At 42.2% G+C, this 25,076-nt stretch overlaps 1 protein-coding gene across 1 annotated transcript in view; it reads right to left on the reverse strand.

The window, feature by feature from the left end:
- The window catches only part of Armh3 (armadillo like helical domain containing 3), a 203,642-nt gene that overhangs the window by 109,209 nt on the left and 69,357 nt on the right, over positions 1 to 25,076 (reverse strand). Inside the window, exons 18-20 of the mRNA XM_038330160.1 lie at positions 24,522 to 24,591; positions 23,466 to 23,526; positions 10,852 to 10,940 (exon numbers count right to left, since the gene is read on the reverse strand). Coding sequence (XP_038186088.1) covers positions 10,852 to 10,940; positions 23,466 to 23,526; positions 24,522 to 24,591 — 220 coding nt within the window. The remainder of the gene's footprint in view (positions 1 to 10,851; positions 10,941 to 23,465; positions 23,527 to 24,521; positions 24,592 to 25,076) is intronic.

Genomic DNA, 25,076 nt, shown 5'->3' on the forward strand with positions numbered 1-25,076 from the left:
TCAATCATTTCCCATCCCCCATTTACTTGGGAAAGATTACTAGCCATCCCCTCTTTAAAGTTCCCAGACTCGGCCTATCTGTGCATCTTTATTCCAGCACTAGGGGAGCTGAGGCAAGAACGTTGCTAACCACAGGGAATAGCATGGACTATATATTGATTCCAGGCAGCCCTGGGCTGCAAAACCCTGTCTCGAAAATAACTAAAGTGGGGCTGGAGAGACAGCACAGTCGTTAAGAGCACAAGCTGCTCTTCCAGGAGTTGGCTTTCATTCTCAACACACACATGGCAGCTTACAACCTCCAGGAACTCCTCTCCCAGAGGATCTGACGCCCTCTTCTGACTCCACCAGCACTGTGCACACATAATGGACAGACTTACATGCAGGCAAAACTCTCATACACATAAAAAAATTAAACCCTTTAAAAAAAAAAAAGAAAAACAGCAGGGCAGTGGTGGCGCACGCCTTTAATCCCAGCACTCTGGAGGCAGAGGCAGGCAGATTTCTGTGAGTTGGAGGCCAGCCAGGTCTACAAGAGCTAGTTCCAGGTCAGGCTCCAAAGCCACAGAGAAACTCTGTCTCAAAAATACCAAAAAGAGGGCTGGAGAGATGGCTCAGAGGTTAAGAGCATTGCCTGCTCTTCCAAAGGTCCCGAGTTCAATTCCCAGCAACCACATGGTGGCTCACAACCATCTGTAATGAGGTCTGGTGCAGGCAGACACACAGACAGAATATTGTATACATAATAAACAAACAAACAAATAAATAAATAATAAATAACCAAAAAGAAAGAGAGAGAGAAAGATGGAGAGGGAGAGAAAGAGGGGAGAATTCAGAGGAAGAGAGAATGTATCCAGAACCTAGACATGAGGAATGTAGGATCCCTATGCAGCTGCCATAAATAAGCAGGTTCAGGAACCTCACCACCTGCAGTTCCTGTTTTCTTTCGCAAACAGTCTGAGTGGTACCCAAACCACTCTATGAGATTTAGCAGTCAGTGAAATAGACCATGTTCACATTAACCGTCTGCTAAGGGACCCTCTCCAAGACTACTAACATCAGATCCGTTTGCCCAGGTGTGGAAAGCTAACACCTTACCAAGCTAAGCTCTGTCTCACTTTAGAACTACTGAATGTAGGCATAGCAACAAAAGCAGTCGCTCCTTTCCCACCCCATGAACCTGACAAGATGATGATTGACCTGTGGAAGCCAACTCTTCTCTCAATAGGAAGAGACTTTTCTGCATCAAGAAAAATGGAGAGTGATTTCTGACTCTTTGCAGCTTTTATGTGAGAATCTTTTCTCACTGAATTTTTTTCTTTTTTCTTTTCCTATTCATTCATTCATTCATTCATTCATTCATTTATTGGCACACATAATTGGCCATCCTCGAAGCCACTCTGTAGACCAGGCTGACCTCAAACTCAAGAGATCGGCCTGCCTCTGCCTCCCAAGTGCTGAGTGAGATGTCTGGCTTCTTGATTCCTCTGGACACTGAGCCCCTTGAATTCCATCCTTCCTGGCTCCTCTTCCTGACTGCTGGGATTAGTTTTGACAAACATGCTCTATTCTTTCCCACCTGCATAACCTCTTTCAAACTAAAAGAGGCAATAGCTATGTAAGATGTTCCCTTTGGAGGAAGCTGAGTGAAAGATGTACTTTTATTACTTTTGCAGCTTCCTATAAGTCTATAATTACATCAAATTACAGTTTAAAAAATAAACTAAAAGAAGAAGACAAATAAATGTCCAAAGGTAAGTTTCTACAAAATCTACAATTTTGCCAAATTGCCAAAGCTATACCTGCATCAGGATTGCCAGACAATGCTATACATCAAATCAGTTTTTCTCTTGAAAAAAGTTCAGTCCTATGTAACACCCACAACATGGTTTCCAACAGGCTCTAAATTTGTACCCTCAAATTGTTCTTAACCATGAAGACACAGGTGATGCTCTTCTGGGGTTCCGTGTATCCCAGGAGGTATCTGAAAGGTCCGGCCATGAAGTTTCCTTTCACAAAGCTGAAAATGCTGGGGATGCTCTTCAGCACAGGAAGCTGAGCAAATTGGTTTGGGGGCTCTGGGACCTTTCTTCCTACAGGGAGGCAAATGTTACCTAGTGATCTACATCTGAGCACAGAAGTCGGGAACTCTAAGTTCCAGCCATGACTGTGCGGTGTCTGGCTCCATACTCCTTAGTAAGTTACTTAACCCTCTGCATTTCCACTCCCTTCCCCAATCAATACAGATACAAGTAATGGTTTATCCTGAGACATGGCATAGTGAAAGAGTAAGCACTTTGATCTACACACAAATGCTGAATAAAAAAATGCCAGCATAAATTTGCCTTTAAACCATGTTTTCAGACCATGGAAGCCACATATTTAGATGCAAGCTGCTTTCCCAGTGCCCCTTCTGCCTACAGTGGAAGTAAAATAAGCTGTCTCCAGGAAGCTCTGTGCAAGTCGCTCCATTTCCAACAGCTCCAAGCCTCTCTCTAACCATCCTGCTTATTCTTTGGTGAATAGCTTAGAAGTCACCAGGGTTTCCATTTTCACTTGGTTAAAAGTAATCTGTCCATCTGTGGATGGGAAGAAACACACAAAGAAAAGGGAGTGCTCTACATCCCCTTTGCACCTCAATGGTTGAAACAATCTAAGTCAGAGGGGTGATCCTGTCCAAAGATACTGAGAGGCATCGCATCAGAAACATTACAGCATGTTACAGGTTCTCCCACTATTGTTGGTACTTTAAGGGAGAAACACAACATTGTCATTTGTGGATTTATTTATTAATTCAAATGTTTTCTACGTCCCTATTAAAAGCCATGTAGTGCGGGCTGAACAGCTAGCTCAGTGGCTAAGAGTGCTTGCTTTTCTTTCAGAGGACCCAGGATCAGGACCCAGAACACACACAATGGACTCTAAATAAAGACATAAATGGCCCAAAGTGCCATAGGGACAAGCAGGAAGTGAGACATAATGAAGACTATTATCTGTATCCTCAATAAGTTCAGAGAGAAGCTGAGTGTTGTAGTACATACCTCTAATCCCAGAACTCAGGAGCCAGAGGCAAACTTATGTGAGTTTGAGGTCAGCCTGGTCTACACAGTGAGTTCCAGGCCAGCCAGCATTACAAAGTGTGGCCCTTCAAAAAAAAAAAAAAAATTCAGGGAGAAGATGCTGCTAAAAGTCCCCCTAGGATGCAGTATGATCAGGAAAAAAAAAAAAAAAAGCTTAACTAGACACTGAAGGGGAAGCCTAGCCCAAAACCTTGTTTTGTAAGGCGTGTCCCCCTTGGTCTAAAGGCGTGTCCCTCTGTAGACCACAATATGCAGAAAGAGTAATCTTACATATTGAAACTGCTGAATTTATACCTGATGATACAGAACTAACCTCATTGTTTATCCAGGTACAAGACATGATCAGGAACAGGCTTTGCCCTATGTATATAACACACATCAGATCCCATACGGGTCTGCCAGGTCCTCTAGCAAAAGGTAATGCAGAAATTGATCAATTGTTGATTGGTAGTGTGCTGCAGGCCTCTGAATTTCATAAAAAACATCATGTCAATAGCAAAGGTTTGAAGAAAGAGTTTTCTATTACATGGCAACAAGCTAAGGAAATTGTAAAGAAATGCCCTACTTGCTCTTTTTATAACCAAACACCACTGCCTGCAGGGGCTAATCCAAAGGGCACTCAAAGGAATGAAATCTGGCAGATGGATGTGTTTCACTTTGCAGAATTTGGCAAATTAAAATATGTACACCACACCATTGACACTTATTCAGGTTTTCAATGGGCAACTGCTTTAAGCTCAGAAAAAGCTGATTCAGTAATCACTCATTTATTAGAAGTTATGGCCATCATGGGTATACCTACACAAATAAAGACAAATAATGGTCCAGCTTATGTCTCTAGGAAAATGAAACAGTTTTTTGCTTATTACAATATTAAGCATGTTACAGGTATACCATACAATCCTACAGGTCAAGCAGTCATAGAAAGATCAAATAGAACTATAAAGGATATGTTAAACAAACAGAAAGGGGTGGAAAATACCCCTAGAAATAGGTTACATAGTGCTTTATTAACCTTGAATTTTCTCAACGCTAATGAGAAGGGGACAACGGCTGCAGAAAGACATTGGATAATGGAAAAGTCTGCTGAATTAAATCAACCAGTTTATTTCAAGGATGTGCTGACCTCGCAATGGAAGCCAGGAGATGTGCTGCGTTGGGGAAGGGGTTTTGCTCTTGTCTCCACAGGAGAGGAAAAATTGTGGATACCGTCAAAATTAATAAAGGTTCGGTTTGAAGAGTAGAAGCCCCTTGGAAAAGAAAAATAATTCATTCACAAGGATGATGATCATACTGATGGTAAGAAAAGCATATAGGTTGGGGGCAGGGTTCTTTTCTTATCTCCACAGGAAACCACTCATCTTCAAAGAACTTAAGGGACCCTGGATATTTAAATACTGATGCATGGACACTAGTTACAACCTAATATGGATCAACACAGAACCCGAATATGTTTAGTAAGTATAAAACATTTTTTTACATATATACTGTGCCTTTATTTATATGTATATAGAGCTGGTTTTGGAGTTGGACTATGGCTCAGTCCTTCTTCAATTCCAAGCCTGTTTATAAGAGATATCTCAGAGTTTCTGTCTCAGGTCAGGAGCCATGAAATGGGACAGAATAATAATAGTAATAATAATAATAATAATAATGATAATGATGATGATGATGATGATGATGATACTTGATAAACTTTCTTTGCCTTTCCTCATATCTGTCTGTCTTTATTATACCTTCCATCGAATATATATGTCTGTATATGTCTTTGTAGATAATGTTTACCTTTCCTGTAACAAACAACAAATTTTCCTTCAGTAATCTTTGAAGTTTCCAGGATGAAGATGGGGCCCCACAACATCAATTTCACCTGGTTACTATGACGTCATGTTTTTAATAGCGCTAAAATTAGACCTTTTTTTGGTTTTTTTTTTTTTTTTTGGTACCAACTACACAAGACAGTTTCAAATGGTGTACAATTTTGACAACACTCTGGCCGGACCTCCTCAAAACACTCAGAGGCTAGTTACAATTTCCTCGACCAAATGTTATTCTGGGAATTTTACCATCATTTGCTTTCATGGAACCCCCTGAGAAGAACGTCGCCCCCATGTCAGCTAGAAGCAATCTTAGAGGACGACGCCCCCTCTCCCAACAGAGTTTGCCCTCTGGTTTAGGGACATCATTTAGTAGATGGTATAGGGTTGAGGGGATGGGGGAGGTATTATATGGACTCAGGGGTGTTTATGAAAAAAAAAGGGGGGGGGGATTACCTGGTTTGATGGGATGATTAGTATTTGTGAATTATTGTTATTAGAAAATTGCATTGGTGTTGATTCTTGTATATTGAACATTGTATATGAGTATGCTTCTACCTCTATTGTATGAGAGTATGTTTCTACCTCTGTTTAAAACAATTGTTATAATGAGATATTTATCATATTGCAATGTACCTTTCTACCTCTGATATTATTTGTATAATGACATTGTTTACGTTTGGGGATATTGTCCTCATTTATTGCACAGTTGTTTTTCAGGTTTTTTAGATACATAGAAATTATATTTAGTATAGATAGTATAATCTTCGACCTCTTTGAAGAGCTGTAGAACATGGCCTTTAATCTAACCTAGAGTTTGGTACTTATGAGACACAATCACTCCTGGCAACACCACTCTACTCCCGAGAGAATGTTGAGCACCAAAGACACTCCACTGGGAGCTTGTCTTCTTCTTGGCAGAAGTGGCCTTTAGGCAAAGAAAAAGCCCATACCTCGACCACTGACAGAGTTTCAGAGTATCCGTAAATGGATAAAAACAGGATTGTCTTATCTTGCCAAGACAGGGTTGGACAGTTCTACAAAAAGTTCCTTGCCTTTGAAAAATGTTATGTCAGTTGTGTTAGGCCTTAGCCAAAGTTGGTTGCCTCAACATTGCAAAACGAAACTTTGGGTGACTGCCCAGGTAGTTAGTTGTCTCTGTCATTTGTTGCACATTTTGGAAGTTTCTTGTTTGTACTTCCTGGTTGCTTAAGTAATATTACTTCCCTTCTCAGATCTTTGATGGGGTTGAAGATTAGATAATTGTAGTTACCCTCTACATTATTTAGACTCCTTGAAATAGAATGCTTAGTAAAACTTTTGTTATATGTTTCTTCTTAATATTGTTTGTAATTTTATATTTATTATTTGTTCTTATTGAATATAGTTGTATTTGGTTTGGTTCTGTCTTATTTAGACAAAAGGGGGAGATGAAGGGGAAGCCTAGCCCAAAACCTTGTTTTGTAAGGCGTGTCCCCCTTGGTCTAAAGGCGTGTCCCTCTTAGGTGTGTCCCCCTTAGGCTAATATTGACTTATAAAATCTTGCGGGCCTGCGGCCTGCCTGCTCTTTGTTTTCCTGCCCTCCTCGCTGGAACCTTGGATTTGTAAGTTCCCTTTCCTTTCCTTTATTAAAACTGACTTATATATATTAAAGCTTGTCTGGTGAATCATAACTGCCAATCAACCACGCACCTTCAAGACACTAGAATATTCTGTGACATATTCTTTATGGAACATAAAGTAAGGATAGTGACTTTTTCCGTATAAGAGCATGGGGAGCCTCTCAGGGCTCAGACGCTCCTTAAACTGCATGGAGCAAATGTAGACACAAGCGGACAGACACTTTCTGGACATGCAGGGCCTTTACTTTCATTTTCGCTCCAAAGAGAAAGAACTGTCTCGTTAGGATCTGATCTCCAAACCTCACTTTCTGTCCTCAGAGGGGAGTTCCAGGTAAGCTTTTCCTCAGAGACTGGTATTTGAAGGTCAGAAGAGAGTTCCCAAACTACATCTTGAGGGGAAATGACAGTTCTTAAAAAGAAAGGCAAAGCAAACCCAGGACTTCCTTCTTCCATATTCCAACTGAAATGAGCTCAGAACGTCCTCCTACATGCTCAGATGCCATGGCAACAGCCACTGTACAAATAAGTGGCAGCAGGGAGTGGGTCAGGGCTGTGTATGTAAAGCAGGAAAAGGTACCAAGTGGGATTCAGCCCCTACTAATACATACAGTTGGCTTTTCCTCGCTAGCATTTTTGGGGGGAATTCATTTCAGGAATTTTGAATACTTCTGGCAATTTTCCCCCAGAACAAAGAACAACCCCAGAAATAAAAATCAGCACTCAAGAAGTACAAGGACGCTGAACACTAACATTCCAAACATGAAGGCGCCTGGACCCTTCTATAAGCTCAAGGGTTTCTGGTTGTTCAGTCGAACCTTATGTGCCTTACACTCTTATTTATAAATAAAATTCATTTATAATTCACAACACATTTATGGGCAAGCATTTTCTACACTGTTATATTTGCCATGATGAGTTTCTCACTCCTCCCTCAAATCCATAAACCTAGAAGGCAAAAAGAGAATGAAAACATGGGTATTCCAACATATGAGGGGTAGCGCCAGCCAAGGAGTGGGTGGCTCTAACACAGCCACACTTGTATTCACTGAATGCAATATTATACATTATTATGGGCTCTCTCACTGCACTGGATGGAGCGTTGTATTTTGCAGCTTTCCTTAACACCTGCCGCTCTTTCATCTCACCGTATACTCCATATATGAACACAAAGAACCACAGTTACAGGAGAGCTCACTTGGTCACTCAGAGGGTAAAGCACTTGACACTAAGCCTGACAACCTGAGTTCTATGGCTGGGTCCCCACAGTGGAAGGTGATAGCTGACTCTAGTAAGTTTTCCTCTTATCTTCCCAAGCACGGGTGATGTGCAGCAACAGGAAGTAACTAAATGAATGTGACCTTTACAAAAAAAAAAAGAAGGAAGCTAGCCCTCACTCAGCAGAAGCCTCTAACACAAACATCCACACCTTAGGAACATGCAGGCATCTAGGCCTCACTAATGATTCTCCTACAACCTCTGTTTAATACACCAAGGACCTCAGAACACAAACCAAGATAGCAAGTGATCACGGAGCTGAACATGACAGAAGTTCTCAAAGTCATGAAGTCACCAATCAACGCAGGATTGTTTTTTTTCTTAATAAGTTACTAACTAGACTGGCAAAATGGCAGGTATAGTTGCATACTCAATCAATGTCAGCACTTGGGAGGCAGAGATAGGCAGTGATGGACCAGCCTGACTCCATTTTAAGATTAGAAGCCATCTTTTTACAAAGTTGAAATAAGTTCATACCTGTTCTCTGCGAAACTTAAATTTAACCAGGTCTTGACCAATTTTCTGGAATTTGATATGTTCCAAAGCCTATACCCTGATCTCCACCCTTATAAAATAAGATGTTCTGACAAAGAAGTTTGAGATGTTCAACCAAGTTCCTACATTACCAAAAATTCACTGAACCCTTGGAAATCCCCTAGTCTTATAGTTTTGGGGGGCTATAAATCCACCTCCTATGTGTACTACTCTTTCAGGGAGACAGAAAATAAAGCTTGCTTAATTTTACTAAAAGAATTTGGGTAATAGCTTTTACCCTTGTTCAGTGGAATTAACAGCAGACTTTTGAATTCAAGATCAGCCTAAGCTATAGAACGAGTTTTAGGATAGCTAAGACTACATAGAGAAACCCTGTCTCAAAAAACGAATAATAAATAAATAAATAAGGTGACAGGAACTATGAAACATAAGTAGGAAAACAACTGGAAGCCTGAGAAATCCGAGGAAAACAGAAGAAGGCAGAGTAGAGAGCAGTGTGTGACACACAAGGACACAGGACACTGAGTAAAAAGGGCCCAGAACGAGGAGGACATGGAAGCCAAGGTGAGAATGATCAAGAAAGAGGAGGAAGTAAAAGACGAGAACCAGAAGCAGCAGACATCTGCAGCCAGAGAATTGCTAAACACCACGTGCAACTCCATCTCAGACACAGACACTAGCCATTGCCGCTTGTTCTATGTCCTACAACTGAACCAAGTACACAAATTTACACTGTTTTGCATTTTCTTTGACATGCTAGCTTTCAGAGATTTATAATTATATTACTATCTACATAAAATAGTAAGAGCCCTTTCTGTTATAAAAAATTTAGCTGGGCAGTGGTGGCTCACGCCTTTAATCCCAGCACTTGGGAGGCAGAGGCAGGTGGATCTCAGTGAGTTCAAGACCAGCCAGGTCTACAACAGCTAGTTCCAGGACAGGCTCCAAAGCTACAGAAAAAAATTATATTCAGCTTACTCAACAACTGTGGGTGGCGCATGCCTAGAAGTCTAGCCATTTGGCAGGCTGAGGCAGGAAGACTGCCTTGAGTTCAAGGACTGCCTGAGCTATAGCAAGACCCAGTGTCAAACAAAACACACACACACACACACATACGCATGTACACATGCAGAAAATTTAACTCGTCAGTTCGATCCCTTCCAATCTCTTCTGACATGCCCTCAATTCCAAACTCTCTCCTAAAGCTCCAACTACAATGGCCACTGATGCCCCCGTTAGTGTGATTCTCTCACCCTCCCTTCCACCACCACACAGTAACTGCTTGCTAATCCATTAATTAAAGATCTCTACTTCCCATTATGGAGGACTAAATTTAGAAAGCCAAATTAAGCTGGGAGGAAACCATGTGTCACAACAGGGAGATAAATTCCATAGAAGGGGGCTGGGCTCCTGGCCTGTTTCTTACAGAGCCCCTGACACTAACGACTCTCCTCAGTTCAGAATACAGAGGAGCACCCCACGGGTGGGGCAGCCACTCATCTGTAATCATTGAGAGAAAACTATTATAGCCTCGGGTCACAAAAGCCACAGGACCTATCAGCAAGCAACTGCCTCAGAGAACAATTTTTGCTTTCCCAAAACCTCCAATTTAGTCACACAAAAAAAAAGGGTGGCAAGCTAACATTAATTGTACCCTTAGCAAAGAGACACTTCCAGCATGCAGGGGTGGCAATGACTTTACTAGGTTACCAAATGGATATAAAGACAAAAGTAAACATTGTAATTTTCTGTTTTGTCTCTGGCCCAGGGGGAGTGGTGCCATCTACACAGTCTGTAAACAGTAATAATGCCAGATGTAACAAAAGAGCAGAGCTTCCCCCATCTCCCCGCCCCATCCCCACCACCTCCTAATGCCATTCCTCCTGAGATTACTCATCTTGAGGAAACACACAGCCGTTCCCTACAGTCCATATGCTGCTACCAAATGGAAGTGGATGCGAATCCAAGTTTGCACCAACTCCTCATTGCTACACAAAGCAGAATCTTTGAGATTCAAGACATTTTTTTGGTGTTTTTTTTTTAAAGGGTCTCACTACACATCACTGAATGACCTGGAATCCACTATGTATCCCAGGCTGGCCTTGATCTCAGAGAGATCTACTTGCTTTTCCCTCCACTGCTGGTATTACAGGTTTGTGCCATTATGCCTGGCTAACAAATTATATCCTCTCCTTAGATTTTTTTTTCCTTTTTTTTTCTCAGTGCTAGGGATCAAATCCAGACTCTTATGCTTGTACTCTACCAAGTACATCTTTAGCCCTAAAACTCAAGAAACCATCAAAGGCTGATTAAAAAAAAAAAAAAAAAAAAAAAAAAAAAAAAAAAAAAAAAAGCAGCACAGAAAACGAGAAGGAACACGAAAGAAAGTGTGGACCACATAGCATTTGAAGTCTAGATTCAAACAAGGCAAAATGTTAAAAATAAATAGTGTGAGTGAAAGAGAATCGTCCTAACAAAGCAAATGGAATAAAAGACTAGTAGTGTGAGCGCATGCTCATGCGAAGCACAGAGAAAGAGAACAAGCTCAAGGAGGAGCATTACCTGACCAGAGTTCCCGCCAGGTATAGTGCAGGCGAACCCTACACTTCTTCTGGTAACACAGCAGTTTATGCACGACCTGGACACAGCGCCTAGAGTAAGAAGACAATTGAGTAAGCCTCTGAGCCAGCACAGTCCACCAGTGTTCTTTAGGGAGGCAACTCTGCTACGGTCACTAAGACTGAAGGCAAATACATACACATACCAAAAAAGGGGGATAAGCCTGCCAAACTTTCTGTCAGTCTGTCACACACACACGCACACGCACACGCGCACGCGCACACGCACACACACACACACACACACACACAATTGGTGCTACCCATCAGGCTACAACTACTTAGGAGGCCTAGAATGAGGGACCAGTTAGCCTTTCCCTCAAGTATCCTTCCTTTCAGGGAGGAAAGATACATCACAATTATTCCAATGACAGCAAGCATAGCATGTGGCTGGGCATGGTTGTGAATTCCTGTAATCCCAGCACTCAAGTGGCTCAGACTACTTGGGCTCCATAGGGACACCCTGACTCAAAACAGGAAGGGGCTGGGGGAAGTAGTGCCATGGCACTCCTATCAGTAAAGGCACTTGCTGCCTAGTCTGGCAAACAGGTTTGATCCCTGGGTCCCACGTGGCAGATGAGAGAAACAACTTCACAGCAAGTGCTCACACACACAGGAAAGGGGTCACATACAGAAAATAAATAAATATTTTTAATTTTTTTTTTCTGAAGGAGCTAGAGATGGCTCTTCCAGAGGACCTGGGTTCAATTCCTAGCACTGACATGGCAGTTCACTACTGTCTGTAACTCCAGTTCCAGGGGACCCCAGTATCTTCTGACCTCTCTGGATACAGGCATGCACGTGGTACAAGTGTACATGCAGACAAAACACCCATACACATAAAAATAATTTTTAATCAAAAAAATTAAGAAAGGAATGCACAGGATGTAAAAAATGAAAGCTATTAAGCCTCAAGTTCAAATTCAGTTTTAAAGAAATTTAACTTGTAACTAACCTAGTTTGTATTTACATTTAAAATCAGGACTAAAGAGATGCCTCAGCAGGTAACAAGGCTTGCTGTTCTTCCAAAGGACCTTAATTCAGTCCCTTACAGCTGCATGCAACTCCAGTTCCATGATCTGACACCTTCTGGCCTCTAAATGCACTCACACAGGATAGATACCCAACCAACACTCGTAAATAAAAGTAAGTATTTTAAGTTGAGTTTAAAAAACCAGTTTGGGGAGAGGGGCTTATGGGGAAACTCTCCTCCCTAGGATGTATCTGAAGCTGACAAGAGACATCTCCTGCAATGACTGTGCCCGTCCTCCTGCAAACAGTCACCCACACGACTGCAAACAACCCCAACGGAACTCTGGATGCTTTGGTAGCTAGTACGACTGCCAACAAGATCTGGAGTCAGCTAGGAGGCAAGGTTCCAGGCACAAGCCTGTGAGGGATCAGCTAGATCAGGTGAGCCTGTGAAAGACCATCAGGTTAGCATAATTGGGGTGGGGTATTTAACGGCAGGCTGCACCAGTCCACAGGCTGCTGCAAGTAGAGAAAGGGAGCTGAGCACTAAAATTCATGTTTTCCTGTCTGTGAGTGTGATGATGAGCCCGGAGCACCAAGCTCCTGCTGCCATGCCTTCCTCACCATGACAGCCTATGCCTGGAACTGTAAGTCAAACGACCTTCCTCAGGTTACTCCTCAGAGAATTCTGCACAGCAACAAGTTACGTAATTTAGTCACATACATAAGACACAAAATTAGAAGGGGATGGCTGAGAAGATTAGCAGGAAAGGAAGGGCGACAGGGGAGTGGATATGATTGTTATACATTAAATACATGTATGGAAGCATCATAATGAAACCCATTATTATATAACATAGGTTAAGAGGAACACCAATTCTGAAGGCAGGACTGGCAACTCATGCCAGGTGCAGGCAGGAGGAGCATAAGATCAAGGTCATCCTTGGTGACACAGTAAGTTCCGGGTGAGCATGGGCTAGGTGAAACTGTCTCAAAATATAAATAAATAAGCTGGGCAGTGATAGCACCTGCCTTTAGTCCCAGCACTCAGGAGGCAGAGGCAGGTGGATCTCGGTGAGTCTGAGGCCAGCCTGGTCTATAGAGTGAGTTCTAGGACAACCAGAACTACATGGAGAAACCCTGTCTAAAAAAAAAAAAAGAAAAAGAAAAAAAAAGAAAACCCAAAAAACAAACAAGAGTTCAAGATCATCTTCAGCTACAATGGTAAATTTGAGGCCAACTTGTGCTACAAAAGAGCGTATCTCAAAATTAAGCAAAATAAAACATTGTGTTGTTGTGACACACAGAACTGAACGGTCCAGTAACAGGGCTCTTGACCACTCATAGCTGCTGAAACACAACCAAGTTTGTTTGGTGGAACTAAGAGTGAATTTGTGTTTGCTCCCTGCACCCTAGGCTGATTTTGTTTTCATACATACATACATGTATGTATGTATGTACATATGTATGTATGTATGTATACACACATATATACATACATATATATTCATATACACACAAATATGTGTTTGGGGTTTGGGGAGGGCTGTTGTTATTTTTTGACTTTATGAGACAGGGTTTCTCTGTGCAGTCCTGGCTGTCCTGGACTTGCTCTGTTGACCAGGCTGGCCATTAATGGCATGCACCATGATACCCAGTGGATCTACTCCTGATCCTCCTGTCTCCACGTCCCAAGCACTGGTATTACAGTTTTTATGGGGTGTTTGAAATGAAACCCACAGCCTTATGCATGCTAAACAAGTATTCTATCAAACTATATCCTCAGACTGTTTTATTTTGTTGAAATAGGGTCTCATATAGACCAGGCTAGCCTTGAACTTGATACATAGCTAAGGGATGAGGCTGGGGAAAAATACCGGAAAAAAATTATGGGGACATGGACAGGAAAGCGAACTCCTCAACCAGATTCTGGTTAAAGCCTCACCCCAGCTGAGAAGCAAGAGGTTACTGGCACAGCTAATTCTAAAACAGGATTAAGGCCCGTGTAGAACCTTGGGTAGGGCCACATTCTACCCCAGATGTTTCTGGGAATCTCAAAATTAATTTTGTTTCAGTGTAGAACTCGTAACTTTCTGCACTCCACTCCTCTGCTCTACAGGTGACCTCATCCATTGCAGGAAGCACCTAGCATCTTTTTCAGATTCCCAGCAACCCTTTGAAGAACACTGTTTCAAAAGCCACCACATGGCAGAGCTGGCTACTGAGTCACAATGGCTATCTCTTAGGGGAGTTCACACTCATGCTCCAGGTCACAATGGCTGTCTCTTAGGGGAGTTGCAGTGCTAAAAGGACAGTCATGGATTAAAAGGCAGCAAGGGCTTAAAGAGGACAACACTGAATAAACTGAACTAAGGGTCTCTATTCTCTGGGGTCTCCGGCAACGGTGGAAAGAAACAGAACACTACCAAACTCCTCTGAGAGGTAAGAGGACCCAGCGAGAGGAATTAAAGTGCCTAACAGCACACCAAAGGCAAATACTAAAATGTTTACTTACTATGTAAACTGAATTTAAAGCAGGTGTGGTGGCATACGCTAGCAACCCCAGCCGGAGGAGGACTGAAAAGAGAACAAGGACTACATAGAAAAGACGAGGTGGGGGCGGGAGAGATGTCTCAGCAGTTAAGCGCACTGGCTGCTCTTCCAGAGGATTCACGTTCAGTTCCCAGCAACCACGTCAATAACTCTAGTTCCAAGGGGTCCAATGCCCTCTTCTGGCCTTCTTGGGCAGTACATGCACATACAGGCAGGTAAAACATGCACACACACACACACACACACACACACACACACTAAATATTTTAAAAAGAAAGTATTAGGCCATCCAAAGCTACACTGCAAGACTTCAGTCCCAAAACAACAAAATTTCAAGGCAGTGAGATAGCTCAGCAGTAAAAGCACTTTCCAAGCAGGCCTGGTAACCTGAGGTCTATCCCTGAACCATGAAAAGAAAGCATGAAAGCAATACCGCACATCTGTAATCCCAACACCCCTACAGTCAGCAATGCCACACATCTGTAATCCCAACACCCCTACAGTCAGCAATGCTACACATCTGTAATCCCAACACTCCCACAGCAAGCAACGCCACACATCTGTAATCCCAACACCCCCACAGCAAGCAATGCCACACATCTGTAATCCCAACACTCCCACAGCAAGCAATGCCACACATTTGTAATCCCAAAACTCCCACAACCAGCAATGCTGCACATCTGTAATCCCAACACTCCCACAGCAAGCAATGCCACACATCTGTAATCCCAACACTCCCACAGCAAGCAATGCCACACATCTGTAATCCCAAACACTCCTACAGCCAGCTGCTATGGGGTAAAGGCAGAATTATCCAGATCCCTGTGAGCAAGTAGGCCTGAAGTACACAATACAATGGAAACGAGAGATTCTGCCTCAACAAGGTAGAAGCAACTCCCTAAAATTGTCTGCTGATTTTCATTTCACCACAATGCATATATACCCACATAAAATATCTAGCAGAGAAATATAAAGTAACATATCAGCATATACATCAACAAATTTAAAAAACTTATTATCATAAAAGAAAAAAATCTAACCTGTACTGAGACTAACTACCAAGTGATACAAATACCAAATAAACCCTTCTTCCAGTTTCCAAACCATTTTTTTTTGTTGGTTTTCATTTTTTGTTGTTGTTTTGGTTTGGCTTGTTTGGGGGCTTGTGAGACCAGGCTGGCCTCGAACTCACAAAGATCCTCCTGCCTCTGCCTCCCAAGTGCTGGCATTAAAGGCATGCACCACCACTGCCCGGCTTCGTTTCCTCATTTTTTAAGAAATAGTAACATGGTCTCCTTTATGTGGGTGCCATCTGCTGCTGTTTCCCCTTCAGAGGCCATTCTTTAAATGGCTAGCAGCCCAGCCTGGGGGATTCTGCTCCCCCAATGAGTCTGTTGCTGCCACTTTAGCTAGCCCTTTAGGTAGCTTTAACCAAATCTCTATTCTAATAAAACTTAAGATTCAAAGGCTAGGGTGAACACCTGCAAGCTCAGAGTTAGAGTAGCAACTGGCTAACTCTCTCTTTACTGCCATCCAGGAAGCCTCTTTCCTTCCACACCACCCCAACTAAAAATCCCATGCTAAGCTCCTCCCTGCTACTTCCTGCTAATTAGTTGCTAAGCCCACCTCTGTGAGCCCAGGTTAATTTAATTAATGCAAATGCAACATCTGTACATGGTTAAACAAATGAAGTATAAACAAATATAACACATCTTTGCCTAGTTAAACAAATATTCTGCAACAATCTGTTAAATAATAGCCTCATTTGAGCCATGATTTGCCTCAGCCAATCTATAAAACCTATCAATATCTCCATAAAATTGAGTGATTAGTTCATAGCTGCTGATGCTGCTGCAGCCGACAAGAATGGCTGGGTGCTGCCTGTAAGCGATCACTCAGAGGCACCATGGTCATAACTGTATGCTAGCACCTCTCATGTGGGCTAACCTGCATAAGCATACACCCTTGCTGCTGTGGACACCACAGAGCAGTGCTGAGATACTTCTTACAGCCCGAGTTTGTGCCCCTCACTTGAAGACTACATACAGCACTCCTAAAGGCTCTCTTGCTGTCTCCCAGGCACCTAACAGGTACACTGTTAGCCTTGCACTCACAATGACTCAGATAGTTACCAAGTATTAAGATAATTTTAACAAGTGCCAAGAGCCAAAGAGGGTAAAACGCTTATGAGCCCAGCACTCAGGAAGCTGAGGCAGGAGGCTGGACAGTTTGAGGCCAGCCTGGGTTACGCTGCAAGACTGTCTAAAAAAGAAAAGAAACAAAAACAAATTTAACAACTGTTACATCCTTAAAAATACATACTGGCAAAAGATTCCAAATTTACTGCTTCTTGGGGTATTTCTCGCATGCACATAGTGGTTCCTAGTCTAAGAAAAGACAGCCCTGCCTGCTCCTAACTTTCCCTTTCTACTGCATCTTTTGTAGGCCCTGTCTCGAAAAAGAAACAGGGTGGGCTTAAGTTTTCCACATAAGAGTGAGTTAAGAAGGTTTATTTTCCTGAATTCATCTCTCCTCAGTCTCAAACCCGCGGTGACTACAAGGACGGCAACAAGAATCAAGAAGAACAGAAATGAGTGCTAGTTAGTCTTGGGGGTTCCTCTGCTTGCACCTCCGGCAAGACTCCTTTCCCCCTGGAGACACCTTTCCTGCCACTGCTGTTCCTACAGTGCTCAGACAGAAAAGAAACTTGTCTCACCTCTGACCCAGACTCTGGCTCTGGGTGCTAAGTCTTTCTGTACTCCATACCCTTTCACACTTCACCATGAGGATTATAAATTTATCTGAAATGGTAGGAGTTCATTTTGCTTTCAGTCCCTTTCTATGCTACATGCTGCTGAGAGGCTGCACATAATGAGAAGGGAGAGCAGCAGCCTGGCCTGCTGCCCAGCTGGGAGCAGAGAAGTTCACCTAAAAAGGACTTGACGCTCCAGATACCAAAACTGGAAAAGGAAATGGAAGTAGAGGGAAGGAAAATCTGGAACATATCCATGGGCACTGGCTTGGAGAAAGTGAATTCAGCCTGAGGCTGGGACCTTCTGCCCGGCCTTCTCTTCATCTGCATCATTCTCACCCTCAGAACAGTCAGCCTTGAGCAAGCGGAGAAGAAAATACAGAAATGTTCTGGACAAAGTTAGTGGTGGGTACAGAACATCCACGGTAAGTTAGGGACTACAGGTTAGGGTGGGTACAGAACATCCACGGTAAGTTAGGGACTACAGGTTAGGGTGGGTACAGAACATCCACGGTAAGTTAGGGACTACAGGTTAGGGTGGGTACAGAACATCCACGGTAAGTTAGGTAAAGGTTTGGGTGGACAAATGCATACTATAACTCTACAGTTGTAAACATACAATCCTAATCAAGCTATTCCCACCTTTAACTCTTCCACCATCTATGTTCTCTCATAAAATCTCTCTATTCTTACCTTTCCTCTATATACTATTCTCTACGTTTCCAGAATTATATACTATTCTTCAAACACAACGTATTTTGAAACTGCTAAAATCCAGAAAGATTCAAGCTGATCTCCTACCTGATCTCCTTTCCCTTCTCATCCACATATAGAAAACTTATAAGGTTTCTTTATGGACTATGTCAGATGGAACCTCCCCTGAGGTCCTGACAACATGGTCTGTCTGTCTGTCTGTCTGTCTCTCTCTCTCTCTCTCTATATATATATATATGTGTGTGTGTGTGTGTGTGTGTGTATACATACACACACACACAATTTATATATCTTTCCTTTGTTCTTCATCACAAAAAAATTGGTGAGAGTATAACCTTGAGATCATGAGAAATAAGACTGAATCTTGCTTATGCAGCTCACTAGCCAAGCAACTATGGTACCATTTGAAACCTGATTCCTGACAATCCTAGCCTCCTAGAACTCACATTCTCTGTTGCAGATGAAATAAGTTATAGGGAAATTTGTTTCTTGGAAAGTATAATATAAAGGTGCGAGCATCTAGGCAGGGAGAATCTTCTGTGCATCATTCATAACGGAAGACAGAAGAAACAAGGGTAATAAGTTTGTGAACAGCTGTGTCCACAAATATACACAAAGGGCTGAAAGCGGGAGAAAGGGAGGAGGAGGAGATGCAAGTGAACTCACAACCTCTAGTCCTTTTTTCAGGTGACACTGATCCACTCAGAAGGCGCCCTTATGATCTAGATACCTCTCATTAGGCCACATCCCCCACACGTGGCTACAATGGAGTTTCTAAAATATGATTTGGAAGAAACACAATAAAACAATAGCACTCTTGCACAATTCTTCACACATTATATCAATGTGACCAAAAGAAATGCAGAATACTTGGTATTTAATTATAAGAAATGCTGCACCTTCCATCTTGAGCTCTACATTCCTTTCTCTGTTGAATTACTTGCTTTGAAGAAAGCTAAATTCCATATCCAACAACTTATAAAGAGATCCAGGTGAAGAGGTGAGGTTTGTGCCACCAAGATGGCTCAGCAGGTAAAGATGCCTGACACCAAGCACAAGAACCTAAGTTTGATCCCTCAGAATCCACATGGTAGAAGGAAAGAAGTGAATGCTGTAAATTGTCCTTTGACTACACACACACACACACACACACACACACACACACACATGCACACACGCACACATGCACGCACACACACACGCACGCATGCACACAACACACACACAATAATTTAGAAAACAAATAAGCAAGGCTCACCAGTAACTATTAAGTAAACATGGAAGCAAATTCTCCAACCGCAGAAGACCTTCACTGGCCTTCAGTCCCAACTAACACTTTTTTCCACAGCCTCTGAGCCTAATGCACCTGAGGCAAATTGAGACACACAGGCTACCCAGCAAGTCCCAGGTCAGGGGCAGGGGATGTATTCAGTTGGTAGAGGGCTTGCCTATATGCACAAAGCCCTGGGCTCATGCCCAGCACCACATGAAACCAAGCCTGGTAGCACATGCTTATAATCCTAGCATTCAGCAAATGGAAGCTAAAGGATCAGAAGCTCAAGGTCATCCTTAGCTCCAAAGCAAATGCCAGCCTGGGATATGAGAATCAGTCAAAAATAAACAAACTGTAGACCCATGAGAGGTCTTATGCTAAAAATATCCAGTTGAACTTTTCATAGACTGCTAAACTACAGAAACTGTGAAATTCTGAATATTAATCTTAAACGACTAGGTTCTGGAGTACTTTGGTACACTAATAGATAATACATATATGAAGGACAGTGACAGCCCAAGATTTACGGTAAAAACTTTGGAGCCAGGTCTGGTGGCACACACCTTTAGTCTCAGCTCTGGAAAGGCAGAGGCAGGTGGATCTCTGCTTTTGAGGTTAACCTGGTCTACAGAGTGACTTCCTGGGCTACACAAAGAAAAAGAAAAAGGTTTTGGTCTAGTATGATGGAGCGCACTTGCAATCACAGTACTTAGGAGATAGAAGCAGGAGGATAAGAAGTTAAAGTCATTCTTATTGACATGGGGCTCAAGGCCATCCTGGGCTACATGAGATTCATCTTAAAAACAAACAAAATGGAGAAAATAAAACTGGATCCACAAGTGTAAAGGATGGTCTAAGAATAACCCTGTGAAAAGCACTAAGCCTCAGTTTCCTTAGTTATGAGAAATTAAAAACTACAATGATTTATAACACAAAGTAAATGGTACATTTCTCTCTCTGTCTAACACACACACACACACACACAGAGAGAGAGAGAGAGTTTTTTGTTTTTCGAGACAGGGTTTCTTTGTGTAGCTCTGGCTTGCCCTGGAACTCACTCTATAGACCAGGCTGGACTCAAACTCACAGAAATCCACCTGCGTCTGCCTCCCAAGTACAGGGATTTAAAGTGTGCACTACCACAGCCCAGCTAAATAGTATATTTTAATTTAGAACATATCTAGAATTGGTGATACACACCTGTTATCCCAGTACTTAAAGGCTAAAGCAGAAGGATTCTAAGTTCGAGACTAGCCTGGTTTGCATAGCAAGTTCCAGGTTATCCTGAGCTAAGCAACAAGACCCTGTCTCAAAACAACAACCCAAGTTAATAATACAGTAGAGGGCTAGAGAGATGGTTCAGAGGTTAAGGCACTTGCCACCAAGCCTGACAACCTGGGTTCAATTTCAGGGACCTATATGGTAGCAGGAGCCAACCAACTCTGCCAATTTGTCCTCTATCCTGATGTAGCGCATGTATACACAAACACAAGATGATGAGCATAAAGAAAAATAATAAATAGAATTGGGTATTGTGGCCCATGCCTTAAATCCTAGCACTTGGAGGAAGAGGCAGGCAGATCTCTGTGAGTTCAAAGCCAGTCAGGTCTACATAGTGAGTTCCAGGACAGCCGGAGCTATATAGTAAAACTCTATCTCATGAAAACAAAACAATAATTATAATAAATAAAATAAAAAACAAAGGAGAAAAGAAAAAAAAAGAAGCAAGTCAGAAAGTTTATAGCAAAAACATATCTAATCCCTAAGGCACTAATGTGCTTTGGGATAATGCTCTTATACACTGTAAAGATTTGTCACTCGTATTGGTTTAATAAAATGCTGATTGGCCAGTAGCCAGGCACTAAGTATAGGCAAAGCACCAGCCTAGGAGAATTCTGGAAAGAGGAAAGGCAGAGAGTCAGTCGCCAGCCATACGCAGAGGAAGCAAGATGAGAACACCACATGGACTAAAGATACCAAGCCACATGGCTAAACACAGACAAGAATTATGGGTGAATGTAAGTCATAACAACTATTTAGTAATAAGCCTGAGCAAATGGCCTAACAGTTTATAGTTAATATAAGCCTCTATATGTTTATTTGGGGCTGAATGACTGCGAGACTAGACAGGACAGAAACTTCTGTTTACACTAGTGTACACAAACTCTATCTAAAATAAGCAGAAATTCATCTGCTAAGTAGTTTGTAAAGTAGTTTTACTGGTCTTTGAATTAAAGTCAAACATCAGACTTCTAAACACCCCCAAAATATGGCAATCAAAAGGTAAAATTTATATTATTACACTAGACCCAGGAAACCAAGACATACACAGTCTATAAGCAATCTGAAAAGCTGGTGGCCTGGTCTGTGTAAAGTCCTGTGCTTATCTACATCCCTGACACTGGGATAAAGTTTGCCAAATTAGCATACCAACAGCACTGTCAGAAGGAAAAAGAAAGGTATTAATTCTGTTGTCAGACTTAACTTGAGTGAGGAGTGTGTGTGTGTGTGTGTGTGTGTGTGTGTGTGTGTGTGTGTGTGTAAGAGCTCAAATACCTCAGCTTTGCCTCAAAATGCTACGTAGCTAAGAATGACCTTGAACTTGTTATTCTTCTGCCTCCATCCCCCAAATGCAAGGATTATAGGCCTGCACCAATATACCATCCTGAGCTGCCTCTAAAGAAAGAAAAGTAGCCGCATAGTGGTGGTGCATGCCTTTAATCCCAGCATGCGGAGGTAGAGACAGGCGGATCTCTGAATTTGAGACCAGCCTGGTCTATAGAGTGAGTTCCAGGACAGGCTTCAAAGCTACACAGAGAAACCCGGTCTTGAAAAACAAAAACAAAAACAAAAAAGAGAGAGAGAGAGAAATAAAAGTAGGCACATCTGGAATGACATTAATGTGGCATAGTTGTTCATAAGTGTTGAAAAAACCTGAAAAGATAAAACAGCAGGGAAAATAGAAAATTAAATGGTCTACCTAAACATCATGAAAACTGACTTTCAGTAGCCTCTCATGTCCTCAAGTAAACAACTGTGATACACAGTCAGATCTCCTTTAAGAGTTCAGTCTGGTCCCTGGAGACATAATCTTTTCCCTAGTAGGGGTCTAGTTATCAAGACAATATTTGCTAAGAACGAAGCAAAAAGCTCTCTTGACCTCTACCTACCCTCTAAGTATCTGTGAGAAAATGACATGACATGCCAGGTTTACGTATCTTTAGAATATAACAGAGACTCCTGTGATCTGCTTCCAGTCATCTCTCCAGATCTCCATGCAGAGACCTTAAAGTGATAATGAGCCTGGGGGTAACAGAGCACACCTTTGATCCCAGCATTCTGGAGGCAGAGATTCTGTGAGTTCGAGTCTAGCCTGGTCTGCAGAGCAAGTTCCAGGACAGCCAGAGCTATACAGAGAAACCCTTTCTCAAAAAACAAAACAAAACAAAAACCCAATAAACAAAGAAAGAAAGAAAGAAAGAAAGAAAGAGAGAGAGAGAGAGAGAGAGAGAAAGAGAGAGAAAGAAAGAAAAAGAAAGAAGAGATATGAAGAACCCAAATAATTTATACTTTTCCCCTTCCAAAGACTAACAATGATTCTTGATATTTCTTCACACTCAAATGTTTCCTTTTAAAAAGATTCTTTAAAAAAAATAATTTATTTAACTTTATGTGTTGCTGTGAAGGTATCAGATTCTTGGAATTGGGAGTTACAGACAGTTGTAGGCTGCATGTGAGTAATGGGAACCGAACTTGTATCCTCTAGAAGAACAACCAGTGCTCTTTAACCACTAAGCCATCTCTTCAGCCCCTTGATTTTCTTCCTTAAAATATTTGTTTTATACATCAGGCGATGGTGGTATATGCTTTTAATCCTAGCACTCAAGAGGCAGAGGCAGGCAGATCTCTGTGAGTTCCAGGCCAGTCTTTCTACAAGCTGTCTCAGGACAGCTAGGACTATTAACACAGAGAAACCCTGTCTGGCAAAACAAAACAAAATAAACAAATAACATGACATGTTTTATGTTCAATCACATGCATGTATATGCACATGAATATGAGTTCCCACAGAAGCTAGGGGTGTCAGAAAGCCTCCAACTGGAATTATAGGCTATTATGAGCCATACATATGGATACTGGGAATTGAACTCAGGTTCTCTGGAAGGGCAGTATGCACTCTTAACCACTGAGCCATCTCAGACCTGCTGCTCTTGAAGTAAAACAGACCATAAATTTTCTACCACTTGATTCTTTACAATAAATCTGCACACATAAAAAGGACCATGGCACTTACACATAGAGATCCATAGGGAACTCCTTCATCATGTGTGTTACAATGAACTCCACCATGAGGTCTAAACAGGGAATGAAGAAAAATAATATCAGTCACAAGGAGACTTGCTTCTTACCTTTGAGCTGGGGGGTGGCTTCTCAACACTCCTCACAATGAATGGCATCCCCACCTTCATGCTGAGTGACCTCCTTTGCCAACATATCTTCATGAATCCAATTTACTTTCTATGCCACATTTTAACATTTGCCCTTTTGAAATTAACAAGTTAAAATGCTTCATGCACTAAGTTTCAGCAGAAAGGCTCACTCTCTTGTAAATTTACAGCTGAACATCTCACTCTCCTGTTTCTAGAAGGACCTGCCAGTAAACTTAGATACAAGGGAAATTTCATTGTACACACATCTCATACCACAGCCTAAACACAAACGCTAGAGGGAAACCTGAGACTAGAGCAACGAAGCAAAGACGAATGTGGAGCTGATTCACACGAGCAGAGACTCAGCTCTGAGTCAGGAGAGCGCACTATCTAGTCTTCACCACGGTTTCTGAACTGGGGAGACTCAGGAACCAAGTTGAACATCCAAGTGAAAATGAGATGCAGAGTCTCACTAAGTCCTCTAAGAAAAATGCATATTTGTGAGCAGCCAGAAGGACCCAAGACACAGCTCTGTAAGCCCCAGCTCAACTATATTTACTCAAGGGAAGTTTTCCATGTCTGAACCTCAAATCTAAACCTTCTGGCCTGACACATCATTGTAGCCCCTTAAAGAGAAGTAAGAATCTGAAATCTTGGTGACAAGTAAGACATACTCATTTTTGTCCCAGAAAAGTTTATTTCTCCCTCTTTCCCTCCTTCCCTCCCTCTCTCCCTCCCCCCTCCCCCCTCCCCGAGGGCAGCACCCTTTCACTGCACACTGGCCATTAGGGTTGATTTTCAGTATACACAATAAACAAAACTTTGTATGTAACTATGCTGAGAAAGAGGCACATCATCCAAAATCTTAAACATGAAAAGCTACCAATGTGTCAGAAAGCTGCCCTTCTGATGAAACTCACCCAGGACTGCACACACCAGGGGACGGCAAGGAAGGTTCTTGTCAGCCGCCTTCTTCCTGTGTCTCATAGGCTTCAAAAACACACAAAAAGAAGAGAAAGAGATTTAGCAGACACTTGAACTGAAATCTAGTTCTCATGTTTCTCATACAAATACAATCTCTACTTCAGAGATTTACTCTCAGTCTATCTTATCTTGCTCTTTCTAGTGGCAGGGGTAAGCAGGGGGAGGACAGGGAAGTGCTTCTGAGTGATCAATGAAGGCCTGTGACAAAAATACAATTTACAGAGGCTAGAGAGATGACTCAGCACTTACAAGCACTGGCTGCTCTTCCAAAGGATCCAAGTTCAATTCCCATCATCCACACGTCAGCTTACAACTCTATAACTCTAGTTCCAGGGGATCTGGTACCCTCACACAGACATACATGCAGGCAAAACACGAATGCAAATAAAATGAGAATAAGTAAATTTAAAAAAAAAAAAAGGCAGACATGCTGGCTTATGCCTTTGACCCCAGCACTCAAGAGACAGAGGCAGGTGGATCTCTGTAAGTTC

Source organism: Arvicola amphibius, chromosome 1 (genome assembly GCF_903992535.2).
Source record: "Arvicola amphibius chromosome 1, mArvAmp1.2, whole genome shotgun sequence".
In the NCBI taxonomy this organism is placed as follows: Eukaryota; Metazoa; Chordata; class Mammalia; order Rodentia; family Cricetidae; genus Arvicola; species Arvicola amphibius.